The 21,256-nt window shown below is 42.2% G+C and overlaps 1 protein-coding gene across 24 annotated transcripts in view; it reads left to right on the plus strand.

Moving 5' to 3' along the window:
- ADGRL3 (adhesion G protein-coupled receptor L3) overlaps positions 1–21,256 on the plus strand; it is a 520,635-nt gene that overhangs the window by 479,990 nt on the left and 19,389 nt on the right. For 23 of the 24 annotated variants that reach the window (XM_017829314.1, XM_017829319.1, XM_017829296.1 and 20 more), the window contains 3 exons: positions 862–1,030; positions 4,705–4,830; positions 7,361–7,457. In XM_017829314.1, the coding sequence (XP_017684803.1) occupies positions 862–1,030; positions 4,705–4,830; positions 7,361–7,457 (392 nt within the window). Of the gene's footprint in view, positions 1–861; positions 1,031–4,704; positions 4,831–7,360; positions 7,458–7,758; positions 8,236–21,256 lie in introns of those variants that run through there. The other variant, XM_017829320.1, reaches the window with a different exon arrangement.

Consider the following 21,256-nt stretch of genomic DNA (forward strand, 5'->3'; position numbering starts at 1 on the left):
TCTCATGTCCCCAAGTTCTTTCTCTCCAAGCAGAAAGTTAGTGAAAGAAAGCAAACAAAGTGCCCACTACTCATATTTGATTGAAAACCATTTGGTACCAAGCAATGGCTGCACCTTTACTCCCACTCCCCTCCTGAGATAGAGCAAAAGATAATCTTAGTTTTGCAGCCGATGTGAAGAAGGATTGCCCCTCCTTTCTCCAAGCAGAAGTGTGGCAGCAGCTACCATTTTAGCAAATGCAGCGTGTGAGTGCCTATGCGCGTATACGCAGTTCCCCTCATCGCAGGGTGGAAGAAGCGTGAAGCAGCATCGCAAAGAACATCCTTGTGTGGAGCCAATCTGGCAAGCGGTGAGGGCTTGCACACCTGCCTGTAGTAGTTTATCTGGCTTACAGGCATACGGGAGACTAGCTAAAATACAGCAATACATGTATCTTGGTGTTAAGTGTAAAGAAACTAATCCAACTGACAGTCCTATGAAGCCAGTGGACACTAAAAATGTGGCAATTAGAGTTGTTTCGTTTGGTTTATTTTCGTTTCCTCCATTTGCAGAAATAACATCTACATGTCATTTACATGCACACTGCTTTTACGTGTTAAAAAAAGAAAAGAGACATTGTGCTTTGGTTGTGATGAATTTCTGTGCTCATAACACTTCCATCTCCTTATATTTCCTCAAGCTTGAAGATTTGTAAACTGCATCCAGCTTGAAGACAAAGCTCCTTGTGATTTATTTTGATATGCTGGGTTTTTTTGCTAAAAACAGGGGCAAAGTCTTCCTGCCTGTAGACATGTGCCTTCTTTTGTGTAGATGAAAGACCAATCCCTTTCTTTTTTTTTTGTTTTTTGTTTCTCCTAACAGGTCCTGGGTTATAGGTGCAATAGCCCTACTCTGCCTATTAGGACTGACCTGGGCATTTGGACTCATGTATATTAATGAAAGCACAGTCATCATGGCGTATCTCTTCACCATATTCAATTCTCTGCAGGGAATGTTTATATTCATTTTCCATTGTGTCCTCCAGAAAAAGGTAAGACAGATGGTTCCCAGTGGCAAGAGAACTGGTAACGGGGTGTTTTGTTGCCTAACAACCACAGCATAGCATCATCTGCGTCCCTGAATTCGTCTCACGCAGTTTTATCTCTATGCACCTAATAAGGGTGGTGTTTAAAATGGAAACCAGCAAGATGCAGGGGGATGAGGTGATAACAAAGATATGTGGCAATGGCATTTCAGCAGCCAGGGCGCTGGCAACACATGTATCAGAGGCAAGGGAAAGGCAGGGCTTTACAATAGCGAACCTGGACCAGGACTTGCCTGCTGTCAGCCAGATTCTCCTTTCCTGTATGCCAGTGTGAGACAGGAGCAAATCCATGAATATCAGGAAAGTGCTCCTGTGGCTGAGTGCTCACAGCAAAATGGAGCTTTACATGCTTATTTGCAGTTCCTACAGGAAATTACCCCTTTCTATAGCAGAATATTTGGGTTGATGGTATGTAATAGGGGCTGCTTCCCCCGCTTTTTTGAGGACTGAAAGATGTGTGCTCTGCCTTTATATTGCTTGGGCCTGATGTGGGCTTTTGGAAATCTTCCTCAAAGCAAGCACAGCAAGTGCTTCTTGCTGGAACTTGAAGTATGCCCCAATTAACATTTGCAAGATAGCAGTGGAATAGCTTAGGTAAACTCTGGGGGAAAAAAAACATAATAAAAATCTCTGTGTGTATATGTAGATCAGACTTGCAGCCTCTGACAATCAGTAATAAATATTTTTAAGAACCTTTTTGTTCTCTACTGAAATATAGTAGTACAGAGCTCTCCAATTCTGTGCATTTCTGCTGATAATTTTTTTATGTACATCTTAGTTTCAAAGGGCAGTTTCTTTAACCAATATAAATATAGGGAAGAGTTTATATATGGATACACTGGTCCCAGCTTCTCAGTGTAACTAGTGTCTTTTGGTGAAATGGCTTACTGAGTAAAGTCAGGGCCATGTTTAGATCTGTTCTCCATCTGAGAGCCCCAGTCTTGCTCCTGTGTTATTCACATATTCCTATACAGGGAAGGGAGATCTGACCTAGGAAAACATAGGGGCAGAGCAACTGACATCATCCACCTGGACTTATGTGAAGTGTTTAACACTGTCCCACATGACATCCTTGTCTCCAAATTGGAGAGGCATGGATTTGATGGATGGACCATTTGGTGAATGAAGGATTGACTGGATGGCTGCACGTAGTGTTGTGGTCAATGTCTCATTGTCCGTGTGGAGACCAGTGATGAGTGGTGTCCCTCAGGGGTTGCTGCTGGGGCTGATACTGTTCAACATCTTTGTTGGTGACATAGCGGCATCGAGTGCACCCTCAGCAAGTTTGCCAATGGAATCCTGGGCTGCATCAAAAGGAGCGTGGCCAGCAGGTTGAAGGAGGTGATTCTACCCCTTTACTCTCCTCTGGTGATACCCCACCAATACTGCATTCTGTTCTGGTGTGCCCAGCATAAGAGGGACACGGAACTGTTGGAGGAAGTCCAGAGGAGGCCACGAAGTTGATAAGAGGGCTGGGGCACCTCTCCTACAAAGACAGGCTGAGAAAGTTGAGGCTGTTCAGTCTGGAGAAGAGAATATTGTGTGGAGACCTCATAGCAACCTTCCAGTATCTGAAGGGGGCCTACAGGGAAGAGGGAGAGGGACTCTTCATCAGGAACTGTAGTGACAGGACAAGGACTAATAGGTACCAATTGAAAGAGGGGAAATTTAGGTTAGATATTAGGAAAAAAATTTTTCCTTTGAGGGTGATTAGACACTGGAACAGGTTGCTCAGGGAGGTTGTCGATGCCCTAACCCTGACGGTGTTCAAAGCCACATTGGATAAGGCCTTTAGCAACCTGATCTAGTGGGAGGTCTCCCTGCATATGGCAGTGGGATTGGGACTAGATGACCTTTAAGGTCCATTCCAACCCCTTAACATTCTATGATTTTATGATTCTGTGATAATCAAATTTCATCATAATAAGTGAGCTCTGTGAGCGATGCCTCTGGAAGGATCTGCAGAGTTGTGTGAAAATGTCTTTCTTGAAACCAAAAGAAAACTTTGGGAGTTCAGAGTTTTGTCTTTGTCATTGCATCTCAAATTTTTACATCTTAAGAATCTTAAAAGCCTTATCTAGATGCAGCTGCCTGCTGATGATCCCAAAACTCTCAGCAAGAAAGTTTCAAGGCAAGATGATAGCAAGAAAGTAGGAAGCATCACCATCGCCAATTAAACCTGCAGATACCTCTCTGATGAGGAGTTTGAATTTCTGCGCCATTCTCGCTAGTCCGTTCTCTGGCCTACAATGCACCTCACAAAGAGTCAGTCCCTAGCCCAGCCTAGCATGGCACCACAGCCTCCTTGGCTAGTGCAGTTCTCACTCGGCATGGAAGAACCATTTCTTTTCTCTCTTAAGACAATCTGCATCCTTAAACCATCACTGATGACTGTGGAGTCACTCATGATTTATGGCAGCATAGAGAGGAGAATGCAGCTGGTGCCTTGCTGTAGGGTGAATGCAGCTCTCTGACCTAAGAGCTGAGGGAGGTATTATTTAAGAAGAGAAAAAAGAATCCTTTCCTATGTATCATGGACTAGAAAATCAGCAAAATACTGCAGAGAGGCAAGCAGTGGGTGGCTAATTAAAGCAATTGAATTATTTTCTCTCAGCAAAGGATTGATTAGGCACTCGAGCATATTGGGCACTTGTGGTATTGTGTTTGTCTCAAGCGCTTAAGGAAAAGCCTAATGAAAAAGCTGTAATTTGCTATTTAAACAGTTGTTTCATGGAGTTGTGAAATGCTCATAGACAGTTTGGCAAAATTTTATGGCTAACCATGTGCTCCGAGAATTCTCAACTGGTGTTTTGGACATGCATGGATTTTTTTGGGCTCTTTTGTGTCAATGTGTAACATGACCCTCTTTTGGCTCTTCAGTATAGTCTGCTCATTTTCACTCCTGTCCCATCTGGTTTCTGGGTATTGATGTCTGTAAAAAGTCACACCTGAAACTCAGTCAAGACTTAGATCCTGCCCTGGCACAAGTTAGTGTAGGTCCCCTGAAGCAGAGAAGGCAACATAGGTTTGACTGCAATGCCCATTTAAAACATAAGTGGCTTGCACAGTGCTGTGGAAGAGCAGACTCCAGCCACACCTGAGCACTGGGAATATAATCTCTAGGGCTGCTGGCTCTACAGTTTCCTCGAATTTCGATTTGACAGCAGGAAACATTTTTTTAAAAAAAAATCGATATCTCTGATATGTTTCTCTTGGAATTTTTTTTCTTAGTCCCCTGCCAGAAGCAATAACTTTTAGTACCTTGATGAGCCAATATGCTATTTTATATCAAATCTATGAGGATATTAATTTTAAGTCATAAATAGTGTATCTGTACTTTCTCCCATGCTCTTTTGATGTGCCTCAAAGGACGCTACAAGGGGCTGGTGTCAACAAGCAGCTTTGCTGCATGGAAGCAGTCGCTTATGCCATCGTAAACCATGAGCTCACGCCTCCAGAGCATTCAGCTGCAAGGCGTAATAGACTCCTTCCCCACGCACTGCAGCAGCTATTGCTTTAATGAACCACTGAGGAAACATCAGGGGCTGTGCTCAAAATCAGAAGGCAGTGGGTTGGAGGAGGAGCTGCCTGCTAACCACCATTGCGCTTTCCTTGGCTAGGTACGTAAAGAGTATGGAAAATGCCTGCGCACGCATTGCTGTAGTGGGAAAAGTACAGAGAGTTCTATCGGCTCAGGAAAAACCTCGGGGTCAAGGACACCTGGAAGATACTCCACAGGCTCACAGGTAACCCACACTTCTTGTTAGTGCCCCAATGATTTGCACTGCCACACCAATACCCTTGTCAGCTGTTCTTGGAGGAAAGCACCTTTCAGCACCAAAGGAGCTGCCTTAGGGCTCTTCCCAGTGCACCTGCAGAGATTGCCCTCCCTTCTGGACCCGAGTTCAACACAGTGGCTTCCCTTGAGATGTGATGGTAATTAGTGCTTCTCCAAGAACCTTCTACATAATTGTGTTGGGAATAGAAGGTTCAAACTTGCCTTCCAGGGACAGGTGGGTGGTCAGGGGATCAGGAGCTGAGAGCATTTTGTCAGCTGTGCTACATTCCAATGCATCCTTTAATCACGAGATTAAGGTTGTCACCACTATTAACATGTCCAGGAATGATGCTATAATGACCAAGTATTTTTCTTGATAAAAAAACCAATCTTGCAATAGGCTTCACAGTGAAAGGATTTGCTTTCTGGCATTCAGTAGTTTGATCAATTTACCTTAGTTCATAGACCTCTTAGGAGAATCCATTTGGGTCAGATTATCTGACTGAGTTACTGGATTTGTTACGCTTTGGTCACCTGAAAATTCAGGCTTTGTGTAGTTTGTGCACTTAGCATTTTTGAAACCAACTTCTGTGTAGAGATTTATGGATGAGCAGTTCATATAAAATGAAGAAGCTTACTTCTTAATCAATAGAAACCAAACACAAATTTATTCAGTATTAGTAATGGAAGTAATTATACATGACAGTTTCACTATTAAATTATGAAAGACAAGCAGCAAGTAACAGTTTATAACTTCCTGGGAAAACCTAATTTGTGATTTATGTCTTGGAGCAAATTATTATTTATTTTTGGCAGTTTCCAAGATGTCATCCAAGAGCTCCACTTTGGCATTTTCGTAGGTCTAGAAGTTATGCAGAACAAATAAAAGCAATAGAACATAGAACCTCCCTCCAGTAGGCCATCAAACCCCACAGAAATCAGTAATGTCCAAAACTCACTCTATCCAGCAACATTTAGGTGGCTGATTTGAAAGTTTTACATAACTTAACTATTGCACTGGTGCCCTCCTCTCCAGGAAGTGTTTACTTTAATGGGTCCTCCCTCTTGTCAGTCCCAGCACAAGAAAACAAACCTTTTCTTGGGTGAACTGAGTCTTCTGGCAGCAGTACCTTCATGGCAGATGAGGTTTGAGGTACAAAAGCAAAAGCTTGTCTTTGGAAGGAGCGAAGTACCTGAGACCTCTTATGGGCAGGAGGAACCTCACACACGTGATGGAGAGTGGATGGAGATCACTCTGAGTTGTTGAAAGCATCTGACTCTGAACTTTAAATAGAGAATAACATGAGAAAGAAAACTCTTAAGATCCCTTTTTACTCTGAGAAGCACATAACAAACAGAATAATTAATCCACAGTGGCTCATGTCAGAGAAATACAATAGATTAAATGTCCAGGTGAAAAATAATTACTGTAAAAGTGCATGGACCTCATGTCACATTGTGCTCCCATTTATAGAGGGCTAATGCATGATTAGGAGATGCTGTTACTACATAGTTAATGAGTAGACTAGGACTTTTCAGCTTGTACCACATGATTAAGCCCTGAAAAATCTCTCATGGCTAAGCTCTCACTATGGAAAATACACTTTGGAAAAACATGATCTGTCACAGTGGGAATTAGGTTTCCCAGTCCCCCAGACCACCTAAGCACCAATTTCATGCAGCCATGGGATGTGTCCATCATACTCTGAAATCTGAGGTGAGGGAGAGTTTCCCTTGGATGCCTGGGTTCTCCAGTCATCTTCACACAGGGATTGTCAAACCGCTCACAAGATGCATTTTGGCTGATTTTTTGATCTTTTGCAAGGTCTAGTTGGGGAGGAGTGAGACAATGATATAAAAGCCACAGTGGCAGATAGAGCATATTTGATAAACAAAGCAGAAGGCCAGCATATTCAGGACACTTTCCCCAGTAGCAGAAGCCATACCATAGATGGCAAAACCATCAGTAGGGGAACAGAAGTCATTCGTTTGTGGGGAATTTTTTTCCTCCCCGTATCCCCAAGATGCGAAATAGCTATATAAAACCTCTGTTCATTCAGGGACACCAAGACACAGAACAAGTCTTGTTCTTGTTCTTGCACTTCAAAAAAATAAGAATCAAGGTGTCTGAGTTAGTACGGGAAGCACGTGTGCTTCTGTGTGTAAGTTATTTTTCCATTATTTGGTGCTTTATTGGTAAACCTGTAGCCCACAGGGGTCTGGGTTTCTCTCATGCATGATTTTTTTAAATTAAGATGTAAGCAATTCAATTATGCACTTCTTCTTTGGGCTATGCGTTTGTCTTACGAAGTTAGGCAGGCAGGGTCTGACGTGCACGAGGCAGGTTATAGCAAAACGGCAACTGCTTGCTTACAGCTGGCTAGAAACAAGTATCATCCTGAGCTAGACATGCCAATAGCCATCTTTAGTGAGGCAGAAAGAAACCTCTCTGCAGCTGCTAAAAATTCATTACCTGCTGTGGTTCAATCCCTCTTCAGAGCCGGATTCGTAGGATGTGGAATGACACAGTTCGAAAGCAGTCCGAGTCTTCCTTTATTACTGGAGATATAAACAGTTCAGCTTCACTCAACAGAGGTAATTATAAACTATTTTTCATATCTCTAACTCTTGTGATGGCTTAAAGGAGTCTGAAATGTGTGGCCCCTTCCCCCCCTGCCTTTTCCTCCTCACCTCAAATGTCACTGGACCCTATTTTCCCACCTAAGAAATGTTACAGTGATAACTGGGTGGAGGTTTTATGGTGGCTGTTGCCTTTTTTTTCTTTTCTTTTTTTTATTTCTACATGTGCATTTTCAAGAATTGTCATTTCTGGAAAGAAGTTAGGAAAAGCAAAAAAGAGAAATGAAATGAAGTTGAAATCTCCCCTTTCCCTCAGCAAACTGCTAGTGCCAGAAGCTGCTGATGTGTCAGGCCTCATTGCTGACCGTGAAAATGGGCCATTACAGCATTGTACAGTCTGTGTTAAGCATCACAAGAGTCCTGATTGTCCTGGATATGTAGCAATACTGTCATCTTTACAGAAGCAAAAATGAGCAGCAGAACATAGACGTAAGAAGAAACTGAGCTTGGAACAAAATTGTCTGTGTTGGTGTTAATATATCTAGTTTGAAGAACTGACTGATGTGAACTTTATAGACATCTGCGGTGGAAAGGCTATCAGAAATGTATATGCCAAACAAAATGTGGTGTCTGGCACTGGAGGAAATCTGAACAGCTTTTTTAAACCAAGTCTTTTTCAGGGAGTTGCAGGAAAGCCATGGTAAAGGAATACCAGAAAAAGAGCCTCAGAAATTGCTTTCTTTCTTCTCCAGTACAATTACTTTATAGTTTAACCTTGAGCAACCAGATTCCAAACTCTGTTTTGTGTATCTGCCCATTGATGCTGGAATTAAGAGGGGGTAGAATTGGGATTACTGGGCCCAGCTGTTCTCTCATGATGATAAAAATCAAACATATTTCCAGTCCTGATGGTTGATCTGCAAATCTCAACTGAGAATTGAGATGAGACTTTGGTTCTTATTCAGTCTTTATTCACCACAAAATTTCCACTGATTTTAGGGTGAGTTTTGCCTGAGGATAAGCTTGAAAGATTTTGACTGTGCTGTTAATAATATTGGCTACTGAGTACTGGGGAACTAGAGGCATATGATTCCATTCTCTGAACGTTATACATATTGCCCAAATCAGTGCAAAGGGGAAGGTAGTGTAGTTAACATGGAAATGTGCTGTACTTCAACTTGCTGGTGTTTTTGTCCTGGGATAATTTCACTTTGCACTGAAGATTCATTAATAAAGTTGACTAAAAGATACAATTACTGCAAATGCCTGATTTATCCGCATTTATTGTCCTCATGTCTCTCTGTCTTTGTACTAAAAATTGGAGAGCACCAGCCAGGCTTCTCTGAGTTTAATACAGAGGGGACTCAGTTGTCACACAAAGATTACAGCAAGCGCCAGTTTCCCTTGGCCATCCATTGCTCCGTCTCAGTGGCAAACCAAAATGTGTTATGCATAAAATGTTTGCTCCTTTAGTTAGCACAGAAGTTGACTTGCTCTGTGATGCAACTGAGGCTACCAAGGGATATGCTTTAGCAAAAAGGATCTTTTGGGCTTGTCAGCAAAAGAAAGGTATCTCTTCTTTTTCAGTTGTACATTTTTTTCTGTGCAAAGCAGGAAGTATGACCATAAATTGGGAAAACTGTGAAGAGGTTTCAAGTGGGCAATCTTCATCCCAGTGTGGTGAGAGCCTGTTACTAGATGTGCCTGTTATTTAAAGGTCAGTTGGGAAATGAACTGCCAGGGGAGGCATCTTCAAAGCAGATTTCATCCAACTATTTTCCTTGTGTAACATTGGATGAGATGAATCATCCAGAGGGCCTGGATCTCTCTGCTGACTGCAGAAGCAGCCTGATAACTATCTCGGAAGGGAAGCCTTTTAGGTGGAACACTGAAGTGACTTGAATAAGTTGTACTATTATACAGGGTCATCCTCCCTCTTCTTCACGCAGGCAGGCACAATATTTATTGTTGTTGAGGTTTTTTTTTCTTTTCTGGTAGAAGTATTTGCAAAGTGAAGGTTAAAAGCATTTATTTGGGAAATAGCATCTCCAAAGCAGCAGGTGGTCAGATCCATATGGAAAAAGCACCTGACATCAACAGTAATCCCAGCTGCACAGGGCTTCAGGTATTTCTCTCTTTATCCTGTTTATTTCAGCTGAAAAGCAACATTTGTGGTCTTAGGGCTTTGCTGAGACAAAACTCTCCAGAGAGCTGCAGTGTGAACAGAACAGTGGGGCACTGCGGTTTTCACAGTTGTCTTCCTCTTAATATTTAAATATATATCCATCTTTAAAGGAGCTGTTTCATTAATGTTTTATTTACAAGCATGCGATAAAAGCTCAGGGGGTTGAAGTGTGAGCCTTGAGTTGTATGGTCAGAATCTTTCCCTGCCCAAGGTTGATACAACAAGCTTGCATACCTGTTCAAAAATCCCCTTCCAGCCTTCCCAGCCTAGACACCTTTTGCATGAAAGTATCTGTATTATCCCAAGTAAAACATTCTGTCTGTGCTGGCATTTTTCCCAGAGCCTTCAGGCAGCATCCTCTGTTCTAAAACAGGGAGAAAATGATCCTTTCTCCCCAGAACCACCCTATTATCCAGTTCCTGACCTGACTCCACTTTTCCATGTCCTGGGCCAGCGCTGAGTTTTCATGTTTCTATTGTGAGAGCAGAAAGCAGTGAGACATCTTCCAGCTGGATGTGTCTTTAAATTTCTCACTTAAATCTGTTTTGTCCCTGATATTATTCACCATATTTGCAGCCTCCTGCTACGTGATAACATCCCTACGTGATAGCATAGCTAGGCAAGACTGCTCTAGCTATCCATATTCCTGTATGATGGCCAGCATCTCTGTATGACATCACATCCCCTCTTCTTCCTTCATGAAGCTCCTGGGCATCAGTCTGGAAGATGGTGTCTGTGTTAGTGCATCCCTCCTTTAGACATACAGCTATGTCTTTTTCTGATTTAGCAGATATGACACTGTTTATGGCTCTTTTCAGCTTCATATCCTCTTTTATCTACTATTCCCCCCCCCAAGTAATTAATCATAATGTTATTTTTCATATTCTCATTTATCATACCAGGAATTTCAGTTATAACCCCAAACTTGCCTGATGTAATGTGTTCTGTAATGAAAACTATACTCACTTTATCCTAAGGCATACAAGACTATTTCAGATATTTCCTGAAGGTAGCATCTAATTATGGATTAGTAAAAAATATATCTGGCTTTGTTTCCCATTGTTGCTCATTATGGCTTAGTAGTGGTGTGGATTTGGAGTTGTTATACCACTGAAATCAGGAGGAAGGGAACAGAAACTGGCCATGGGTTTCCTCTTCTACTGGTGAATGAAGAGCATGCCTGTCCACCCCATGGTCATGGTCTCAGTTTCAGGATCCAGGTAGATTTCTGCTCCTTCCACTCCCACTCTGCAACCTTGCCCAATTTTTCATAGAATGGGTGTGGCTGGATATTTTTGCCATCTATTTCACATCCAACCTGTGGTCTGCATTTCTTTTCCCAGTGCTGAAAACTTCAGGGGTGTAAAAGCTGAACCAAGCTGATTACCTCATGAGTAGAAAAATGAAGTTTCCCTTTGCCTGTAGGGTATTTAGCATGTGGTCCTAGTACAGGCACTTGGGTGCAATGCTGTAAAACTAGAACAAAAGAGATGCATTAGAACAAAAGGGATGCGTGCAGGATGGACTGTTTGCTAAAGCTTATTACTTTGAAGGCTGAAAAGTAGAATGTATGAAGGAAAACAACAGACAGTTTTCCTTTGTGTTAAGTTCATGAGGAGAAAGCGGACCAGATGACTGCTTGGTTGTAACAGCAGATTTTTTGGTTCTTGGGCTAAGGACAGTTTCTAAAAAGAGCTAGAGGTTAAAAGCAATTAACAGCATCACTGTTGTTCCAATTCTGCTGTACTTGTGTTTTGTTAATCTAATCATGGACGTGTGCTGGATCCACAGACGGAGCCAGCGAGAGAAATTGGGGTATCTGTCATCATGGCACAGATAGCAAGAGGAGCAGGGGACAGCTGCAAGCATAAGCACTGCTGAGCCCTGATAGTGCAGCACGGGCCCAAGCTTTGGGTACATCCAGTTGGCCACCTCAGGATCTTGAGGAATGGGTCTGTTTGCACCTTTGGAGTGTTGCTGTCAAAAAGTAATTGGATAGCTCAGCCAGCCTTGCAAACAAGCAGTCATAGCATGAAACAGCCATGTGACACCAGCTTATTTTTTATCCATGTCTTAGGTGAGAGGCAATACAGTAATTACTGTCTCTCTTTGGATATGAGGAAAGTGAGAGAAAAAAAAATCATCATGAACTATATAGTACTCTGTTACCCTTTGACTTTTCAAGTTAGGGGCAGAGGGAGGTGTGTGATTTTTTTTTTTCCAGAGGGAAAATAGAAGCTGTCCTTTAAAGAAAGGAATGTTCCTTGTTTTGGTGAGGCTTAAGAGCAGCAGAGACCAAGGACTTTGTCACTGGTCCAAGGCAGTGCTTTGTTATAGGAAAATGCACGGATGGAGTTATGTATATTCATTCAGGTTTTCAGATAAGGGCAATTATGACTTCATTCATAGCAAACACTTACTGTATCTTAATAGTTTTTCCCTCTTCAGGGAAATAAATGGGCTAGGGGTAAAGTCACTAGATTTCATAGAAAACAGAAACTACTCCAGGAGTCTGTGTTGGGTCAAGTGCCGTACTCCCGTTGTAATGCTCTGAGTCTTGGCTTACACACTAGACAGCAAGTTTAATAGTTTATTCCAATAGAAGTCTTGCTATACAAACAGGAATATGTGCACCTCTTTTCTTTTGGCTATATGCATATATGCTTTACGTCTGCTCATCCCCAAAGCACTGCTCACCATCCCCACCACTCTCATCCGTGGAGGTCTCCTGGAGGAACTTCTTGGTGGTTTACATTGTTGCTCCACTCGTCCGAAAGACAGGAAACATCAGGGAGCTGTAAGAGCAGAACTGTTTCATGATGGAGAAGAGTTGAGAGCTGAGAGGTGTCAAGCACCAGCCAAACCTTCTCTGATGGGTCATGGTGCCACGGGGGCTTAAGCCAGAAGGCAGAGCTGACAGCCCTGGGCAAGATGAGGGATGAACTAGGTCAAGGCTCCAGCCCAGACCAGCAGAAGATCGTGGCCGAGGCAGGGCTGGAAACTGAGCTACAGTACAGGTGCAAGGAGACAGACACTAGGCAGGGACTGAGTGCCCAGGGCCAAGCAGGGGTGTGGGTCCCTGATGGGTCTCATTGAGACCACTAAGGCCTAAGGGGTCATAAGAACACCAACAGCTCTTGCAGATTGGAACCTAGGACCTCTGGCAGCTCTTACTGAAGGATGGTAGGTCTTAAATACAAATTCATCCTTGTGGCCCTAAGGGTCTGTTCATGAGAGAGCATGCCAGTAAAACCCATCAAAGAGTCATCACAAATCCCTAAGATCCCGACTATTGGCACACCAGATATTATTCCTGGCTAGGAAAGCTGTATTCATCCCCTGTTTATTCCCATGAAAATGGGCTGAAGTGGGAAATGGAAATGAGGGTATTGTTTGTCCCTGCTCCTTGCTTTTCTTCCCAAATGCATAAGTGTCATTGCATGTTTCCTCTTCTAAGTAGCCTTCCAGAATAAATACTTGATTTCCTTTTGCTTTATTATTTCTCCCCTGCGTTTTTATATCAACCACAAAGACTTAATCTGAAACACACACAGGAAAAAGGGAAATTATTGCTACTGTTTTCAGAGGTAATCAGTTTAATGTCAAATTCATGTGGATTTCTTCATAATGAACAGAACAAATTGAGCTCAAATTCAAACAGTGGGAATCTGAGTCAGAGAGGAAAATTAAAATGAAGACCATTAATATCCTGATTTCTAACCCAACCGAGACCTGACTGTTTCCTAAATGAAATCTCCCATCAAATTCCTTCCACCCACCCAAAAATATAATTAAGCTGTGATTTCCAGGCTGAAATCGTATCTGCGCTGTGAACTCAGCAGGGACAACTGTGTGTGTTGCAGGGAGTGTGGGTGAAGTTTTAAATTATCTTCAGGTGGCTGTATTATCCTGCATTTTTAGGAAGCACGTATTTAGAAAACACAGTACGTTAAATTCTTGCTTGGGTAGGAAACTTGTCACTCCAGAAGATGAAAGCTGTGGTTTAGCAATGAGTCAGGTTTGGGTCACTCTCCCCAGATCTGCCCTCTCTGCTGAGAGGTGTGGACCACTGGATGTATCTCAGTGTTGCAAGATGAAGATGCTTCAGTTTAGCTGTCTGCAGGGGTGGTGGGTGTCATGGTTTGGAGATAACTTGGCAATACAGCAGTAAAAACAGGCTAGACGTTGGTGTAATTAAAAGCACAGACAAGCAGGTGAGAAGAAAAAAAAAGAAAGAAGAGGAAGGAGCAGAAATTAATTCCTCCAGGGATCTCAAACCCCATCCCTGGTACACTTCAAAGAGCAATTGCAGCTCATTATAACCTGTTTGCCATGCTGACTCTTTGCTGCTAGTGCCTAGATAAAGTGGAGAGAGGATGGAAATTTGGACCATGGAAGTACTGCTGTTGTCATTCATTAGTCTTTCTCAAGATGCTTGTTCACTCCTTGATGGATTGATAGGACCGGTATGATAGATTTGTGTTGAATCTATGTTGCATATAAAACAAATAGCAAGCAGTGAAGCTCTGGGAGAGGTGGAAATGCCTTTACTCAGCTTGATAGGATATTCAGAGAGCACCATCAACTGATCTATCACAGTCGGTCTAAACAGACTTGCTCTGAGTAACATCTATGGCTCCTTACTTGCTCCTTACTTGCTCTGAGTAACACTGTGGCTCTTCTTATGGCTTAAAGATATTAGAGAATGAATACTTTCTTTGTTGTCTTTCCATTTGTTTTCCTTTTAAAGTTAGCAGTAAACAATGCCCCCATTCCTCCTGTGAAGTCAGTCAGCTTTCATGACATGTCTTTCAGAGAGATCATTTTAGGGTGTGGGGACTCCTTCATTTTAAATTAGTGAGTTGTGGTTATATGAACATGCATGTTGGCAGGCAAAGTTAGTGATGACTTTTTTTTCCCATTTATTCTTGTTCCTGTTGCGATACCAGGGTAGGCAGGTTCAGTGCAGAGGATTCACAGGATGTCCAACTTACCTGTGGTTGCTTGCCTTGTTCATGAATACATCTGCAGATGCCTAGAGGGAACTCACCGAAATATTCATGGATATAAAAATACTTTGCATTATTTTTATTTTCTGAGCGCTAAACTGTTCAAAAACAACTGGACTAAAGAAAGGTGTTTGTCTACTGCAGACACTTTGGTCTTGTCAGTACCATCACTGCAGAGCTGGGGATGTGGTGTAGAGCAAGAGATGTGTCTGTTTGAACTCCCCCTCGAGATGCTTTAGATGCTTTGTGCTCTGTTTTCAGTGATGCTCAGGGTTTGATGGACAGAAATGTAGAGGACTTCTCAAAGTTGAACCTGGGATGGCCCTCAGCAGGGACAGCAGCCTCAGTGACCATTCAGAGACCATCATCTGGCAATGTGCCGATCTCATTTCTTCATCATCATTGCTTTAAAACTAGGACAGAACACTTTTGCCAAGAACTTGTCCCTATGTGCAGAGCACTGAGAGATGTCACTGCCTAACGCTGTCCTTGCTCACCATTGCTGAGTTGGCAGGGGCAAGGTGCTTCATGAACCTGAGGGATGCAGCAATCCTTGCCCTTGAGCATCTCCCTACTCACTGCAAAGCCCACAGTCCTGGGAAATTTATTCTTTGTTTCAAGTGATTCATCAGTCCTGGAACCTGGAGGTCCCTGGTTTAGCCACAAACAGCAACAGCAAGACCACTTGCTTCCCCCCTGTAGAATATGACTACAAGTTCATTTTTTGTTTCTTTTCAGTCTAGGCTACCACTTGAGAAGGGGATTTTCAGAGGTGTGTAAGTGTCCCCTGGCTGTTTGGTGGAAATCAATGGCTAAGAAGCAGGGGAGAGTCCCTGGTGTCACTTCTTTGCTAATCCAGAGCAAGCCTACAGGCTGTTTTCTAGCATCTCATCCTGCCATAGTAGCTTGAATCCTGCAATTTCTGCTCTTTGCTGGACAGATTTGTGTTCAAGAGTTCTTGCTGTCCCAGAGCCATGGATGCTTGTATTAGTGCTCACAACACCAAGGAGAGACTGCAAAAGAAGTAGCATAGTCGATTTATATCAGGACTTTAAAACTTCAGTTTACCCAGTGTAGAGGCTGTTCCTTTACCTTCCCCTCGCACCACCACTGGCATTTTCCTAATGAAGCTCTTTGTTTTCATCCCCCATGCCCCTCTTCTTCTTCTGTTCCCTCATGTAACTCTTACAGACATGCTCATCTTCCCCTGACCCCATGGATACCCCTTCCTGGGGCCCATTGCCCACATGGAGGGCGTATTTGGTGGGAATAGTCCATATGCCAAGTCAGTCATGAGGGATTGCTGTTTTTAAGACATAAATCTCTGCAACCCTGTTAAGCAACTGTTGGTTTGGCTAAATGTCAGCAAAATGGCATCAAAATGACCCATCTTGAAAATCACATATCAAGTAGAGAGAGATTCCAGGTAGATGACAGCAGAGGAGTATTTTCTGTTTGTTGAAACTCATCAGCCTTTCGGACTAGCAAATTACTTCTGCTGTTTTTTTCATTTTCCTTTTCTTTTTTTCCCAATCAACTCTACATTTCATGCTAGGAAAATTATGATTTTCTGCATCAAGGATCAAAACTTAGGGAATTTAATTCCTATTTCTGCCTACGTGCAAAAGTAATTCCATTGTTGATATTCTCTGGCTTATTTTGCCTCTCCGCTGCCTGGGACTGAGTTAACTGAGATTTGTTGCAGTGATTTCAGTGAGTGACATGACATTCTTCCTTTGGGAGGTATTATGAACTGGCTTTGATTTTAGGATTGACAGCCATATAATTGGAAGTTCAGTCATTAGGTGGATCAGTTTTAAAGAGGAAAAGTAAGGGCAAGGCAATTTCTGAAATCAGAGCAGGCTTTGGGGAGTATTAGATCTGGCAGAGTATTGCTGCAGAGCAGTCTTAATATGATGACTGTGAAGGAGGAAGGAAGAAAGCATAGCTGCTTATATAGATTCCCGTAACCATGATCCAATTTCCACCATAGGCAGGGCTCTCTGCACATCTTGGATAAGAGCTCAGGTTTAGTGATTGATAAATAATCATAAACAGGAACAATTAGGGATAATACATGGTTGTATAGTCAAGGTAGAGTCGAGCTATAAACCCTTGGAAGGGGTAGTGGTGGTATAAAGAAATGCCTTATCCTGGGTCAATGTTTCTGCTCCAGGCAGTTGAGAAGGAATCTGTAAGGGAGCAAATATTTATAAATCGATTTAGACTAAGTGTGTGTTTTGAACATGGCCTGCAGATTATAATCCAGCAGAGGTTTGTCATCTGAAATCGTTGCAGAAGAAAGGAATGGAAAAAGGGGCAAAGAAATGCTTTCGCTCCTGTCTCTGCATAAAAGCACGGGATGTTTCATTTGGCAGAAGATGGCCCAGAGCTTAACAACCTAATTTGCTGAAACTCCATTTCACTGCAGTCAGTATTAATAGCTTCACAATGAATAGATTAGATGCTGCAAGTGACAACAAACCTATTTGAGAGAAATTTAATAGGAAGTTTATTGAAGTTTATTAACTGAATCCTGTTGGCTATTATAAGAACACAGCTCGATAAATCTAAATGTCAGAGTGTTTGTTGAAGAGAACTAGTAAAAATGCTGAAAATACCTGTTGTCTTCCAGCAAATATGTGTGATTTCACTTTTCATAATTGCATTCATTGTTGGAATAAACACATGGAAGACCAGGATTCTTTAAATACTTGAAAACTGTACTTGTAACTAAGAAGAGGATGCTATGGAATGCTAGGAAGAAAAGCTATAAAAGAAACTCGGGCTTTGACTTCTACAAGCCTACTTTGAATGTATTTTGTTTCACTGGGAGTAAAATGGAATAAATTGATACTAAGTGATGTACAGAACCAGCCAGAATGTACAAACTGAAATCAGTGCAGAGAGACTATTAACAGGATTGAGGTTGACCAAAAATAGTACATATGTTTTCTTGGGCAAAGATGCCCAAGAAAATCTACATTTTGAGATTTGCTGTGTCAGAGGCAATGAAACATTTTGTTACTACTCAGCTGTGCTTTTTCTAAACTATTTTTGTTTCTACTCTAATAAAAATAACATAATACAAAAAAGTCAAAGTAAGCTTTCATACAAGCCACTCTTTTGGAACAAAAAGGGAAAACATTTCATTTGGAAAATACTGATTTTGTATGGACATTTTTTAAGCATTCATTTGATTTACTAGTTTGTGCAATTAAATTTGTAAACTAACCTGGTCTTCTTTCTCAGCAAAACTGCACTTCTACCACGTCTCCTGGGCAGTGGGGAAAATCTCTCCATCCTGTGCTAAAATGCACATAGCTGATTTTGGTGTGCAGTTGAAAGGACCAGAAGTCAAAGAAGATACATGATGGTGGTGTTAGCTGTGGAGACAGATGATCCCAGCTAAAGCAGTGTTCCTCAAGCCCTTTTCAGCCAGGCAGAGCCATGCAGAATGACAGTATTTTTCAGAAAGTCAGGAGGGGCAGTTGGATCCATTTCCTTTCCAGTTAGGTAGGCCATGCAGATGATTCAAGGTAAATAACCTAAATGTCTTTGTGGGGCTTTGTCAGCCAGCAGCTTACAAGAAATTATTTGAATTTTGTTCCTGAATGATGCAGTCTAGAGTCTGGCAACGTGTGCTTGTCATCATAATTTTCATCCTTTGCTTTCAGCGAGTGGATAAACCATACTTGTGTTTAACAAGGTGCAGTTTTCCCATTGCAGTCATTACAGCAATCTCTTCCAAAAAATTATTGCTACATTCAGTGTTGTGTCCCACATCAAGGAAGTCAATTTCTACTTTAGGAAGGAAAGAAAATGATACCATTTGGTTGCATACTGTCATTAAAATAATACCTACTTTCGTAGGCATAGAAAGCAGCTAACTGTAGCTATCGGAATCCTTTGTGTGTGGTTACAGTGATGATAAAAATTGTGGGATTTTCGTTTTCTTTGTCCTGATTGGTTTTCTAAACAGTTTTTCTCTTGCCAGTCAAAAATGCAGCCCTCCAGATCTCCCACTGTACCCTGAGCACAACCCATTCCTTCTCATAGCTTTTTAAATCCAGTAAGGTTGGATCTGCAGGACTTGAATCATGAGGACTGCTGAATGCTGTGAGAGGGACAGGAGTGTCTGCGTGTTATCCAGCTAACAGTTGCCTTCTGAAAGAATATCCTTCCTTTTTCCTTGTGATCACAGCCTGTAGATCCTTCACTTGATGAGATCCAGCATCAGGAAATCTTGAACTGAGCACTGGCATTTCCAGAAACCTTAATTTGAATGTAATTTTGGATATCAGAGTAGCTGTATTTTGCGCTGAGTTTTCATGGAATATCAGTGGAAACAAGGAGGCTTAGGACTGTAGTTGTGCTGGTGTGGTTGTAGGGAATATTTTGTAGAGGTGTGAGTTCTGCTGTTAAATGTTTGCTGGTTGTGATGATCTGATCTTACTGAAAAAGGAGATGGATGCCCAGGTGAACCCGAGAGTTTGAAGCTCTATCTTTTTTCAACCCCAAATTTAGGCTTCCACGCATATACAGCATGATAGGGGTTTGGAAACAGAACGCATTTGCTTTCAGTATGGTACCTTTGACTAGCAGAACCAAGGGTGTTCCAGCACAGCTGATTTAAGGCAGTTACCCTAACTAAGGCAAATAAAGAGTGGTAGCTATGTGCTGGGCTCAGATGCTTCAGGAGACAGCAGAACAGGGATTTGTATAGGGACTATTATTGGTGAAATGTAGGAAAGCAAGGTTGACACAAGGCTGTGGGATTTTTTGGGAAAGATCTGTGTTGCACCACAGATTCTGAGAGCTGAGGATCCAGCCATAAGTGAATAAATAAAAATAAACAATGATAATGCTGCCTGCTGAGGATATTAGGCTCATTGCCAACACCGAGCCAGACAGCTGCCGAGGGTCACATCCCAAGAGCACTTGGCCCGGGAGAAGACTCAAGGTGGTCAACAGGCACTCACAGCCCTGATCTTTCTGTTTTTTGGGTCCCTGGGAATGCACTGACCTTTGCAATCGCAGTCCCAGCACCCGGCCTTTGCTGCACACCCACATACAGGACTGCAGAATAAGCCTCTTTGCTTTCTCTCATACTGTTTTGGGAGAGCATGCTTACTTTATTGGGTTTTTGTTTGTTGGCTTTCTATTACCAAGGCCATTCTTGTGCAAATGAGGTCATAGTTTGGTAGTCTACTTGCTCCTTCTGTTTGCGCCTCATCTGCAGACCTAATCCACTCTTCCTAATAGTCATTTTGGTTGCTATAGCAATGATAAAGTGTTATGAAAAAGTCAGGATGATACTTAAATGTATGGCTGGTATTACCTTTTTCTTTCTCCCTCCTGGGAAAGAGAAACTAAATAACAAGGATTTTTTTGGTATATTATTGTTTTATCTAAAGCTTTAACTGTAGGCTTCTTGGAGCCTAGATGCAGTCCTTCTCTCTTAGCACCCTTTTAGGCTGGGAATGTTGCTGCTCAAAAGCAATTAGGGAGAAATGAGCCCAAATTTATGGATACAGGGTACATATCATTTGTTTTTAAGATGCCAAAGATGTTGTTTTTAAGATGCTAAAGTTACAGTTATTGTGACATGCAGAGAGTATGAAGTTTGCCAGCCCACCATGATGGAAACCTACTACAGAGTGCTTGGGGCCCAGCTGGGTTTCTGAAAGTATTGAAAGGTAGCTGAACATGTTAGCAGTGAGTTTGCTTTGGATTTGCACCAGCTGAATTACAAGAGAATTACTCAGCACTGCCATTGAAGGTGGCTTCCTGATCAGTAAATAAAAAATCTAACGTAGTCAAGGGAGAGAAAGGCAGAAGATGCATTACTTTTGCTCAGTAGCTGCATACAGGAATGGGTGGCTGTTGTACCAGGCCCTGTCCTTCACATACGTGAGAGAGCAAAAACGACCTGCTTATTCTGGATTTTCAACCTTTTTTGCCAAGTTTATCTTCAGAATCATGTATCTGTATTAAAAATTACCAGAAACTATCTAGTTTTTGACGGCCAGAAAGAGCAGTATTTGTGTGAATTCAGCTCACTTCCAAGTCCACCACACTGACAAATGTAGGCGAGCAAAGCATTAAGTGCTGACACAGATTGATCCCTTCTGTCTTGTCACAGGCCATTCCTCATGCAAAACAGCTTGACCTGCCCAGCCATGGTGGGATCAGCTCAGCTTGTTCCTGCCTGCTTGGGTTCACTAGACCAGATCAGACCGCAGATATATTGAGTGAGATGCTCTTTCTGGCAGTTGGCATTTAAAAGCGCCTCAAGCTAAAGTGCTCAAAACCCCACTGTGGGTATATTCTTCATATCAAATCTCATCGAGACTGAGCTGGAGATTGGGTTAAATCTCAGATGGGAGGATTATATCACTTCTGAGTTTATGGCTGGCATTAACTCTGGACATTCTCATTACCTATATAAAAGTGAGCCCCTTTTTGAATCTTTTATGACCCAGCTTGATTAAAAGTGGGATGAAAGCAGAAACAATTTTAATGGACTTAGAACTCACTGGTATAAAACTAGTGGAAAAAAAGAAATGATTCCTACAGTCCCTCATTCCAGATGTATGTGAGATTGATAGAAAACACAT

This window comes from Lepidothrix coronata, unplaced genomic scaffold (assembly GCF_001604755.1).
Source record: "Lepidothrix coronata isolate B3197 unplaced genomic scaffold, Lepidothrix_coronata-1.0 Scaffold162, whole genome shotgun sequence".
In the NCBI taxonomy this organism is placed as follows: domain Eukaryota; kingdom Metazoa; phylum Chordata; class Aves; order Passeriformes; family Pipridae; genus Lepidothrix; species Lepidothrix coronata.